The sequence below is a fragment of the Lissotriton helveticus genome, chromosome 10 (genome assembly GCF_964261635.1).
Source record: "Lissotriton helveticus chromosome 10, aLisHel1.1, whole genome shotgun sequence".
NCBI lineage: Eukaryota > Metazoa > Chordata > Amphibia > Caudata > Salamandridae > Lissotriton > Lissotriton helveticus.
Genome location: NC_136071.1, coordinates 878453309 through 878466519, shown reverse-complemented (window position 1 = coordinate 878466519; position 13211 = coordinate 878453309). Strand labels below are relative to the sequence as shown.

Sequence of the window (13211 nt, the reverse complement as noted above, 5' to 3'; positions counted from 1 at the left end):
GGTAATAGGTGCAGATAGAACTTTTTCCAAGAAACCAATGACAGCTTTCCAATAGTCAGTAATATCTGGACACTCTAAAAAAAATGTATATTGTCTTCAATCATTCTTCTTAGAGCTTCTTTGAAGACACATGTCTCAGCTGGGAAAAACTTTTTGTGGAATATTTCTTTTGTGCTATTTTTCAAAATCAGAAGACAATGGCTTCAGGACAGTAGCCACCACAAGATTCTGACCATTCTAAAGAGGAAGAATATGTTGCTGAACCTCTACGTCCTCAGAGACCTACATCAATGGTGTGGAAGTTTTTTACATTCCCAGAGGTCCAAAAGAAGGTGAATTCCACCAAAGTCACCTGTAATATATGTGAACGAGTCCTATCAAGAGGCAGTGCTGAGAAGAAATATTCATGCGGTACTGCCTCTATGTACAAACATCTGAAGACTCTTCACCCAGTGAATCTGGCTCGGGAGGAGTGCAGGAGATTACAAGATAACCCTCCACCTGCAGTGCCTAGTACCTCTGGCACCTCCACATCACCATCACGCCCGGACATACATCCTGAATTTGCTCAACTGAAGATGCACTTTATAAAGTGCGACCAGCTTCTATGCTATGGAGAGTAGTCTGTTAACCTAGTGTGTACGGCGCAACGAAATCATCGATGATAGACTTTTGTTTGCTTTTATTTAGTTGGGAATGGTTATTAATTCCTGAAGTTGCCTGTTTTTTTCATCCTTTTTTCTTTATTTCTTTTGAAAAAACTCCCCCAAAAAATAAAATCGTTTAGAAAACTACAAAAAAATATAAAACAAAAAAACAACAAAAAAAAGAGCTATATTTGCATGATAGTGTGTGAAAGTTTGGTTGAATGCAAGCATAGTGCATAATTGACTGCAAGAATGCATTAGAAGTGTATGGTGAATGTATAAGTGCAGAAGTATAAGGAAGTGCAGCAGCATGACACTGTAAGCTCTTTAGCTGCAGTGTGCTGTGGTACTTCCGAAGCACAGGCATGCAACATATGTACATAAATATGTTGCAAATCTATGCTTCCCTCTGCACTGCTGCTTAAACTGCAGCCATGCGGTGACACAGGCACCCTTGCACCATGGTGCAAGGATATCCGTGTCGTGCAAAGTTTGTTTTTGTGAAGGAAGACACACCTTCCTGCACAAAAACAATCAGTGAAGGGATTTTTCTCCTTCAATGCATGCTGTGCAATGCAGCATATATTGAAAGAGAAAAAATGAGGAGACATGAAAACAATTCTCCTAGTTGTACCTTGCTACACCAACTGGAGGATAGTGCAGCATTCACACACATCTCAATATTTATGATTTATGATAAATTTGGACATGTGTCTTGTTCTATGAGTGTTGTGTGCAAACACCCACAGCAACACCTATGGAACGCACCTTCAACACAAAGTGGTGTGTATGATGAGGTCATATTTACATGGAGAAGAAAAGCTACACAGAGTGCCTTTTCCTCTCCTTGTAAATATGAAAGAGTGTCTTGGGCCATCACTATGTTTCAAAAACTGACATATTGTTGGTACAGGATGCTTGTAAATCTGCCCCATAAGTGCTTAGTGCTTATTGATTGTCTGTCCGCTTTCAGGAAAGCCGTCAAGACCTTTTTGTTCCCTTCATCTCAGTAGTTACTAATTTCTTAATTTGTTCAGTCTGGTACATTTCTGTTGTGTCCTTTAGTGGTCAGCGCCGGTACGCCCCTTCGCTGGGGCAGCTGTTGCGCTTTACAAAATGGATAACATAACAAATGGATAACATAACTTAGGTATTGGCAGACTGTTACAATAAGAACATATTGCTAGTTGATTGATTGAAAAATTGCATGAGACTGACAGGAGGTAAGCAGAGAGATATCTCTCCAAAGATGCTCAAAGAAGAACAATTAAAATGCTTGCAGTCCTTCAATTGGTACAATGGGAAATGTTATGAACCAATCAAATCTTTTTTTTTCAAGTCACATGGGATCCTATGACAGAGGGATTCCAACACTACAAAGGTATTAACTGGGTATTTTGAAGAATGCATTTATACTTTGTACCTTCTTGCAAGTTTGCATGCATAGTATATAAAGAAATTGACTTGTACTAGGGTTAGTGGCTAGACCAATCCTTAAGAATATGTCTTTTAACTAGAGTAATTTCAGTACTGCAAAGAGAGTCCAACATAAATTAATAAGCGGTTGGGTTTTGGCTCAGTGAATGGATTAGTACATGGTGCTGAATGGGTCACTAGAGGAGTGCAAGGAGAGTGACAAGGTGTTTGCTGGAGTGTATGGATACTACCTAGGGAAACACAAGTGTGTAAGATAAGTGCATAGGTGATTAAGGGACTGCCTGCACATTGGACAGAGGTATGTAGCACTCTATGTTGTAAGGCCTGGATTACTGCATGACTATTTGGGTACTGACTGAATGATTAGAGTACTGCAAGAAGAATGCCTGGGTGAATTTATAAGTGGTTGGGTTTTGTCGCACTGAATGGATTAGTACATGGTGCTGAATGGGTCACTAGAGAAATGCAAGAAGAGTGATAGGTTCTTAAGGAGTTATGTGTCAGGAAAGACATAAAGCAACCAAATGCTTCTCTCACAATGGTTGTCCAAATGCACACAAACTCACAGTGTGATTCTAGACAAGCAACACTATTCCTTGGAGTTTAGCAAAACAGACTCACTAGTCTGTAAGGGGTAAGGTGACTGCACACATTCTACATATTTTACTACTGCACTCTAGTGTGAATGCCGGACTCATTCTGCAAATACATAAGCAATGAGTGGCTTCTAATACTACTAAAACTTGACAACTGGATAGCTTGGACTTTCATTTCAACCTTTTCCAATTGACATAACTTTCAACCCTACCCCCATTCTGCTCAATGCCTGTTACCATAGTAACAGTTCATGGAACACTCAACTGAACACACAGGTCACAAGTTCAGCACACAATGTTGCAAATCCAAACAGCAAGTGTGCTTGACTTTTGAAAATATCAGTTTATCCTATGTAATGTTTCTTTCAAACAGATTTCATTAACCAATATGAAACATGCTTTTAAAACACCGAAACATGCACCCTATTTTTCAGTCTATAATGTTCTCAAACAGCCAATCATTTCTCTTTTTTTTTAAACTGCATCTTATCCAGCATTTAAAAAAAATCTTAGTTTTCAAACTGCCCATTTCGCATACAGACACCTTCTGAGTGCATCCAGACCTCCCTTTAAGATGCTTAGAGTGTGGATTGTGGGACATAGCTATATTTTGTGGAGCCAAAGGTATGCAGAAAAAAAGACGTATTGACAAAGACCTAGCTTTGCCAAATGTAGACATTAAATGGATTGGACAGAGAGGATTAAAGTGGCACCAATTGATGCCATTGGTCAAATCCTTTTTGCATCTCCAACACCCTGACCTCATAATTGTGCACTGTGGTGGCAATGACCTAGGCACTTTGACTGGGGTACGTCTGGAAATGCTTATGAAAGACACATTTGTAAAATTGATTTCACTTTTCCCCCAAACTGCCTTTGTCTATTCTAACATATGCCAAAGACAGAAATGGAACTGGTCCAATCAATTTTGTCCACAGATTGAGAAAGCTAGGAAACATGTCAGTAAAGCTGATTCTGCTGATCTCCGAGATTATAGGAAGGGATCCATTTACCACAACAATCTGCGTTTTAATATGGGTGGCATCTATAGGAGAGATGGTGTACATTTTACAGATGAGGGTAACAGAGACTTCCTCGTCAGCTTTAGACTCTGCACAGGTACTTACTTATAGGTACCAAAATCTCTCAATAAACACAAGGGCTCTAAACACATAAGATCTAAACCCATAAGCTTGATGTATATTTAAAGAATATAAAAAATTTTTTTGCTTGGAGTTGCGCACCCAACGCGTTCACACCAGGCGGCCGCGCTTGGAGTTGCGCACCCAATGTGTTCACAACAGGGGGCCGAGCTGAGTGCCGCGCTGGGTAAGCGACTCCTACTTTTACCACTTATTTTTTTTAGCACCTTCCACTAATTTCTATTCTCCCCAGGGACCTTATCCACCAGGGCCTATATACAACGTTGGGGACCGTGTGGGGAGCGCAATGCCCCCACGGTCCCGCCGGCTCCCCACGTCCTTCGGGAGCCGGCATTGCTTTTCCACATGAGGAGCTGCTAACATGCAGCTCCCGGTGTAGAAAAGCAATATGGTTTGCATTTTGAAAGAGAGAACAGGTTTCCCTGCTATGGCAGGGCGGGAGCCACGTGGCTCCCGCCCTGCCATAGCAAACTGCAGTGTCCCGGGAGTGGGATCCCTGGGACACTGGAGGCCGGCCATCTCCGGGGGGGCCCCTCCCACTTAATTCAAAGCCCCGGGGGTGGTGGTCCCAGGGGCTTGGGGGTCCATAACGGACCCCCTATCTTAAAAAATTTGTGCCCGGGGAGGTGCCAGTTCCCGGGGCATGTGGGGGGCTCGAGCCCCCCACACAGGTAGTTTTTTATTTTTAAAACAAGCCCTGGAGGGGGGCGATCCCTGGGGCTGTGGGGGGCTGTGTGCCCCCCACAAATGTGTACATAAAGCCCCGGGGTGGCAGGCCCCGGGGCTTGTGGGCCTTTGATCCCCCCACCCTTTTCTTTTTGTATCCCAGGGGGGTGGCGGTCCCCGGGGCTGGGGAGGCTGTGAGCCCCCACACATATTTCATGAAAGACCCGGGGGTGGCGGTCCCCGGGGCTGGGGGGCCCCCAGGGTCTAATTAATAAAGAAGCATGGTAGCCCGTGCTTCAGGTTTTTTTTTTCACGGCAGGATCTGTGCACCCTGTGCAGATGGTGCCGATTTGTTTTAAAAAATAATCATTTTTTTTGGGGCCCTGGGGGTCCTTGTGGGACCCCCTAAGCAGGCCTAAGGGGTCAGGGTGTTTGTACCCTGCCCCCTTTTTGCGTTTTGCAAACTTTTCTGAGGGATTTCTTGTGCCTCGGTTCTACAGAGGCACAAGATGGCTGCCAACATTTCCTGGTTTGGAGTGTTGACAGCCAATTAGCATGCAGCTTGTGATCGCGAGGGTGCGTGCAGGGTGCGCGGATCCACGGCAGCCATAGATATATATGTGTTTTTAATTTTCATTTTCTCTGCAACTACTGAACAGATTTACACCATTTAACACAAAGGCACCTTTCTGAAACAAGGGCTACCTCTTTGCCAAATTTGGAGTAATTCCGTTCAGCAGTTCGGGCTGTAGCCAAGGCTAAAGTTTCCTATGGAAAATTACATGGGGAAAACACGTTTTGGGACCCCCTTTTATCTCGCCCCCGCTTGACTAATCACCCCAAACTTTCAGGATAGGAGCGGAGCAGAGCTGACCATAAGTTCTGAAAAGTTCGCGGAGATTCGTCAACTGGCGTCAAAGTTATTGCAAATAGAATGTTGCGGATTTCCTATGGAAAATAGGCCTAACTATATATATATATATATATATATATATATATAAAACAATATGGTTTTACTCGGCACGCTCTGTGGGTGCTGGCCTGGGGCTTAACCATAAAGCCCAAAATCAATTTAGAGTCCAAGAATACACTGCACACAATAACTCTTTGATAATTCTTGTTTATTCAGAACACCGCTACTCCACCAACATGTTTCGACTTCACAGGGTCTTCATCACAGTGATAAAGACCCTGTGAGGTTGATACACATTGGTGGAGTAGCAGTGTTCTGAATAAACAAGAATTTCCGAAGATTTATTGAGTGCAGCGTATTTTTGGACTATATATATATATATTGATGAAGTTTTAATCTTTAAATTCAAATCAATTGATCTATTATAGGTACGGATTTGAACTGCCATATATATTAATTCTTTGAATGATGGAATTTGATGAACTTTTTATTGACTCGGTGCAATACATGTGTATCTTGTTATAGTGGAGTAATCATGACGGGATGGATTAACAGAGGACACTAGCCGATCCACGGCTTTATCATTGTTGAATATTTAAAACTTTTTTATATAAATATATAATTATATAATGAACAGCCCCCTGTCCATGGATAATAGCCCATCGGTGGGCAGAATATGTGCTTTGCCGTGCCTAATGGTCTTGTATATACATTCCAAGATGGCGCCTACCGTGACTCTAGGAGGGTTGAGTCCTTCGTTGATGCCTATGTTCATGAAAAACTTTATTAACATGCCGAATGTTGTAGTGTTACACACACCGACGAAGGCAGCACGCCAAAACGCGTCTGTGCAAGTCCCCCGCGGACTCTGTGGCACTGCACTCCTCAATTGATGCAGCATGCTTTAATGTGACACCACCTACAAAGGTATTTTATGACGAGCATATACTTTTAATGTGCACTCGGACTTACTTAAAGAGACATACAATTTGCGCTTTGCGGACTACAAGTCCCAGCTACATTCCAGATGACGATGCACTCAGCCAACGCCCACTGGGGGGCTTGTTTATTAAAATGAGTCCGAAATGAAGCAAAGCGATTCCTGAGTGCCATTATTACAGCCTCTGAAGACGGGGTTCCGACCCTGAAACGCGTCAGGCAGATCACTAAGACGGTGAAGCGGAAAGGCATGCATGAAAATAAGGACCGATGGTCGGAGCAATGTTGTGTGCTTTGGCAATGCTAAGGGCATTTGTTTGACAAAATTCTACACGGCGGCCTGGCCGTGGCCGAATGCACCATCGCCTGTTGGAGGAAGAGTATTATCCAGCAAAGCGAGGCCTGAGTCTTAAACCGGTTTGGACTCTGTGGCACTGCGCTCCTCAATTGATGCAGCATGCTTTAATGTGACACCACCTACAAAGGTATTTTATGACGAGCATATATTTTTAATGTGCACTCGGACTTACTTAAAGAGACAAACAATTTGCGCTTTGCGGACTACAAGTCCCAGCTACATTCCAGATGACGATGCACGCAGCCAACGCCCACTGGGGGGCTTGTTTATTAAAATGAGTCAGAAATGAAGTAAAGCGATTCCTGATTGCCATTATTGCAGCCTCTGAAGACGGGGTTCCGACCCTGAAACGCGTCAGGCAGATCACTAAGACGGTGAAGCGGAAAGGCATGCATGAAAATAAGGCCCGGATGGTCGGAGCAATGTCGTGTGCTTTGGCAATGCTAAGGGCATTTGTTTGACAAAATTCTACATGGCGGGCTGGCAGTGGCCAAATGCCCCATCACCTGTTGGAGGAAGAGTATTATCCAGCAAAGCGAGGCCTGAGTCTTAAACTGGTTTGGACTCTGTGGCACTGCACTCCTCAATTGATGCAGCATGCTTTAATGTGACACCACCTACAAAGGTATTTTATGACGAGCATATATTTTTAATGTGCAGTCGGACTTACTTAAAGAGACAAACAATTTGCGCTTTGCGGACTACAAGTCCCAGCTACATTCCAGATGACGATGCACTCAGCCAACGCCCACTGGGGGCTTGTTTATTAAAATGAGTCAGAAATGAAGCAAAGCGATTCCTGAGTGCCATTATTGCAGCCTCTGAAGACGGGGTTCCGACCCTGAAACGCGTCAGGCAGATCACTAAGACGGTGAAGCGGAAAGGCATGCATGAAAATAAGGACCGGATGGTCGGAGCAATGTCGTGTGCTTTGGCAATTAAAGGGCATTTGTTTGACAAAATATATATATATATATATATATATATATATATATATATATATATATATATATATATATATATACATATAGAAATACTGCACTGGCTCCATTATAAAGCTCTCCTACAGCTGTTATCTAGCGACAGGGAAAGCCACACACACAGCTCTATATCTTGGACTCCAGGCAAACACATAAAAGGCTTCCCTATAAAAGGAAAAAAACCCACTTTACAATAAAGTTTAGGAAACACAACTTGACAGTGTACTTTATACAGCATTAGGCACAGATCACCTTGTGCCTTGATATATATTTATATATAGATTGATAAGTATAGCACTAATTGATTTATATATTATATTTACAGGAGTTTTTTATATCTGAGAAGTTCAAAGCGTGATTCAGAAAGCTAACAGGAGAGCTAAAATACAGACAAGTAACAACAGAAAGGTACATAGACAAGAGTAAAGACAAGCAGTCGGACAGAAAAGAGGTTATATAGATAGGCCAACATATGGATCGACAAACAGAACAGAAAGACAGATAGAAACACTTACAGATAGACAAACAAGACAAAATGGCAAAACAAGGAGTAAAAAAATGAAATTTACCTGTATAAAGTAGGTGAAAAAAGACATAAGACCAATGGCAAGGAAGAAAATTGAATATAAGTCGGCATCATGTCTTATTTTTACTTTGTCGTCAATTGAAAATAGCTGCAAAGATACAAAAAACAGCATTAAAGAAACACACTTTTAATAAAAAAATACAAAAACAAATCTATATACATATAAATATATACATACATATATATAAATGAATATATGTATATATATATATATATATATACACACACACACACACACACACATATACATACACATATAACAAGACAATACCTTTTCAGGCTTAGAATGCCAGATAAATTATGCAAAAAAAGGAAGCAGGGAACTGTGGGTAGCTTCCAAGTATAGATGCTACTCTTTATCCTGCACTCAAAGCCTGAAATTGTACTGTCTTGCCTTATACAGGTGGCTCCCTTGTGTCTGAACAAAGTTATAACTCTCTGAGGAGCTCAAGTTAGCTTGAAACACTTGTCAAGGGTAGCTTTAATTCATTCCAGATTGGCTTTCATGGTAATCCAAAGCTGTAATACTATGCCTGGAGTGGTAAAAGGCTTTTGTCATAAAAGAGCATCAGATTATAGATACTCAGTACATTCAGCAGTACTAAGGCTGCAGAAAGTTAATACATACAACAGCTATCACCAAATGTAACGGTGATGAGAAAAGGAAATATATATTTTTTTAAATGAACCAAAAGTGCAATTCCTGAGTTCATTTGAGAGGTTCACAAGAAATACGTGAACCTAGTTTCATAATTGATATAGGCCCTCCTTCCCCCCCCCCTGGTCATCACAAGTTCTCACAGCGCGGGGATGCCTCCGGGTCACCAGGCGCTCTATAAATCACTAAAATAAAATAAAATAAATAAATTGAATTACAAAATTCAGAATCAAATATACTGATGTGGTGATCCACTTCTGTACTTTCAAATAAAAAACATCAATTCCAAAAATATTTCATGGGATGTGACAAAAGGTGGTTCAGAGTCACATCTTGAAAATGCATCAGAAGGGGGTTGTGGCCTAAGAGCTCATGGAGTAAGACGTGCTCCGCTGCAGCTCCAGACTCCCGTGGCCTTCTAAAGCTTCCAAAGGCATCGGGATCACAACTGCATGGCACCGAAACAATGAGGGCACCAGGTTCAGTGTGCCGTCCATTAGGAGAAGCTGTTGGACAGAGAAAATGCAGCCCGATCGCAAAACCCCGGGACAACACAGGTGGCCTCTTGCTTGTGTTAGGCCCTGGAGATAGGCCCTGCAGACTCACTGACGTGGGCCCTCTGTCTGGTGATTATAGCAGTCTTTAAGGGAGGGGCACTATCAAAGCCTACAACGCCCTCCAATTGGCTGTTTGAAGGTTCCCCTCTGGCCGCAAGTCCTGCCCTGGAGTTAGAGGCCTTGGAGGGACTCTTTGCCTTGACCAACTCACGTTGTTGGATGTGATGAGGCCCTCCCAGGGCTAGAAGTAAGGAATAAATAGAGAGGTGAGGGGGGACCTCTCTGCCTTTCTGTTCACCTGCCTCTGAACCTGGGGCAAAACATGGGAGGTTGCTGAGGCTTTCTCTACCCCCTTCGATGCACTGTTGAGAACAGGAGTTGCCTCCGGCTACATCAGGGCCGGGGTCCCTCCTCCACACGACTCCCAGTCTGTATGTGACAGCCATGGATTATTCCATATAGCTCCTGAATGAGTTGCATACTCTGGGAGGGCCTTAGTTGGCTACCCCGGTTGCTACAGCTTCATTGGATCCGTCAAAGACACTCAACACATGATCTCCTTGGCCTACCTAGGCACTAGTTTCCCTTCAAGGCTTGTGATGGTTCTCATCAGAGAGTCTGTGAGTGTTGCTCTTGCCCGCTGTGACTACTGCACCGCGCACTTTCCACTGGTGGATATCATGTCTCATGGCAAAGCCGCGAAAGGCCCGCCGGGTTTGTAAGGGGAAATCCAGTCATCTCGCTTTGGAATAAAGCGTCCTTCAACCAGACCTACATGGAACGTGTTTTGCAAGAAATCCATGCAGACATAGGCTCCGTCAAAATATGTCTGTTGAGAAAGAGGCAATTCTGAAAGCGTCCCGGAGCATGGCCGATCTTATCTTCTGTGGCCAGATTATTCAGCTATTTCAGCATCCCTCCCCTGTTACCCTCTGCCACTAAAGGGACTTCCGGCCACTCAAGGACAAACTGTGGGTGCTTAACATCCTTTACAAATGGGGCCTGCAATTCGCCATCATTCTCACTTTGGGAGGGCAGGCGAAGAGTTATCTGCTCCCTGGCCAAAGCCAAACAACTTCTCAAACCCCAAGCAGATCCATATGAGGATGCCTCAACGCCCCCTTGCATTCCCACCAGAGAATCTCCGCAGCCTAATTGGTCTCTAGTGCCAGCTTGCTGCACCGATAAAAATCATAAAGCCGCAGCCTATCAAGAACAAAAAGAGACATTATCAAACACCTCCACGTGGACAAGTGATCTTCCAGAGCTCATTCGGCTACGGGCTCCTTTTAACTTTGCCTTATGAGTTTGTGTAGCCCATCTTGAGCAATGTCCAGCTTGGTCCACCTTGCTGGTGTGCCCTCCGCCTCATGAGCATGCTACAGAGCTTCCAGGAGTGTACGCCCTCATGATATATGCATGAGGGCTTTCATTCAACAGCCTGGAACTAGGGAGAACATATTGTACTGGTACATCTTCCTTTCTGAAGCTGGTCACCCCGTGCGCACCTTTGGCCTTGAAGCATCAGGATAATTCGGCTGGTCTACCTATGCTCCATCATTGATCATTGCTCTGATCCCCGATGGCTGTAGGGGCCTGGAGCCTTTGCACCATTTTTGACAGGCTGTCTTACCTGCTCCGCAGCGGCATGTACTCCCTGATGTTCAATGGTTGCGCACCTCCGAAAGATACCCACCCTCGATTTGCACCTTTGGAGTGTGACTTCTTGGTTGTGTCTGATGTATTTACTTGCTGATCACATCAGGACTTGAATTGAGTTGTTAGGCCCTGTTGGCTTCAGGATGTTCGTAATTTGACTGTAAGTTTTGTTTCAAGTCGAATACCTTCACAGCCCCCTCAGCTGTCCTCAGCACGTCCAGAATATACATAATCACTAATGACACTTATACCGGCCCCAGCCCTTTCAGTTACTCAAGCTGTTGAGATAATTCCACAAACGACCCTACCCTGGTCTGAGACCTATACCCAGGAGGGAGGTTTTACTTCATTGCCCCGTTGTCAAGCCCCTGGAAGGAATAATCTTATATAAGTACCCGATAATATCCTCACTTCTTCACACCCTCCACACAATACCCACCGCACAACATACTAAACTACTCTCACTTAATGTAAGGGCATTGAATTACCTGACTAAGAGACAGCAAATATGGCGATGTCTGTTTTTACAGGACTTCAATGTCATTTTCTCCAGGAGATTTATTTCCTGAGGGAGGCGCTCTTACGTTTCACCCAAAATATCCTCACCGCTTCAGCGTGCACGCCCCCACAGGAGTGACCATCATGTGTAAGGCAGGCTTCTGAACTAAGATACTGAAGACAGTGCAATATGTCAAAGGTCGCTAGATGAAAATTACCCTTCAACGGTGTGAGAAGTTGGCATAGCATATGCTGTCCACTAGTTATAGTGGGCACCTTGCACCAGTCCAAACAACCCCTTAGAGGTGATAGGTTAAAGACAACCTTCATTGAAAGCTATCCTAGTGGTAGCTATGGAGAGCAACCTTCAGGCTAAGTCTTGGAGGAATGTAAAGCAGTTGTTTTACCAGTCAATAATCTCTTGAATGACCAAATGAAAGGAGAACCACACCAGGTATATATATACAATATATGTATTTATTCTAAACACACCCTACTAGTCACTTTATGAGGCTAGAGGTCAAAACACATAAGTTACACTTAATAGCACACATTAAATTAGCACAATATATGTTGAGCCCTAGGGGCATACCAAACCATATATTAAGAAAGTGGTATAAGAACCACAACTTGACTAGACACCAGGCCTAGAGCCTGTTGAATCACTGGGGCCACAAGCAACCACCCAAGGTAGTGACACAGGTGACCCACGGGGGACGCATGCAGTGTGAGAACACAACCGCGAGACGCTCTTAGCTTCTATGGGGAAAGTTGCGGTTAGAAATTTAAAGACAAACGACACTTAGGAGAGATCTTTGAGCAAACCCCTTTAGACTTAAGGGGTTCTAGGGCCAACACCCACGGGAGCACCGGAGTTCTCGAGTTACCTCACCCAGGGTAGCCGGGTGCATAGGTGTCCTTTGGTGTCGGGAATCATCATTGATTTCAACGGCGATCTGATGCAAAGTGCTGCTGCCGTAGAAGTGGAAAGTGTTCGGTGTGATCCAAGCCTGGATTGAAGATGAAAAGGATCTGAAAGCAGAGGGGACAGAGTCTGGGTCACGTGCCAGTGACCAGGGGCACGATAGTCGAAGGCCCACTGATGTCAGGTGATTTCAGGTGAAAGAGGTGAAGATTGACTATTCACCCACGAGGACAAGGAGGCGTGGACGACGACCAGGATCTGGAATCGAGCTGTCCCACAATGTCGAGTGCTGCGGTGTCGGTTCCCGGATTGGACCAAACAAGACCTGGCAACAGCAATACACGCAGGAATCAAAGAAATGTTTTGGTGTGGACCAGCAAGTTCCAAGGGACTCACCACGGGGTGGGGGGTCAGGGCACGTCTGGAGCAACCAGGGAAGCCCAAGGAAAATCAGAGTTGCCTTCATAGGGTCGATGGACCAGGGATCGCGAAGGGGCCCGAGCGGAAATGCAAGAAGCGAGCTAACGGAACACTCGTGGAGTATAGGCCCACAATCTTCGGTGCCGATGGTGCTTGGCATTTGGGCTACAAGTAACCCAAAGCACAACTTCAAGAGACGTTGTGTAGTC

The 13211-nt window shown here is 44.2% G+C and overlaps 1 protein-coding gene across 6 annotated transcripts in view; it reads right to left on the bottom strand.

Annotated features, from left to right (window-relative positions):
- LOC144784606 (ATP-binding cassette sub-family B member 5-like) overlaps positions 1–13211 on the bottom strand; it is a 1313284-nt gene that overhangs the window by 193593 nt on the left and 1106480 nt on the right. For 4 of the 6 annotated variants that reach the window (XM_078663518.1, XM_078663516.1, XM_078663517.1 and 1 more), the window contains one exon: positions 8269–8373. The exons of the other annotated variants lie outside the window; for them this stretch is intronic. In XM_078663518.1, the coding sequence (XP_078519644.1) occupies positions 8269–8373 (105 nt within the window). The remainder of the gene's footprint in view (positions 1–8268; positions 8374–13211) is intronic. 6 annotated transcript variants of the gene reach the window in all.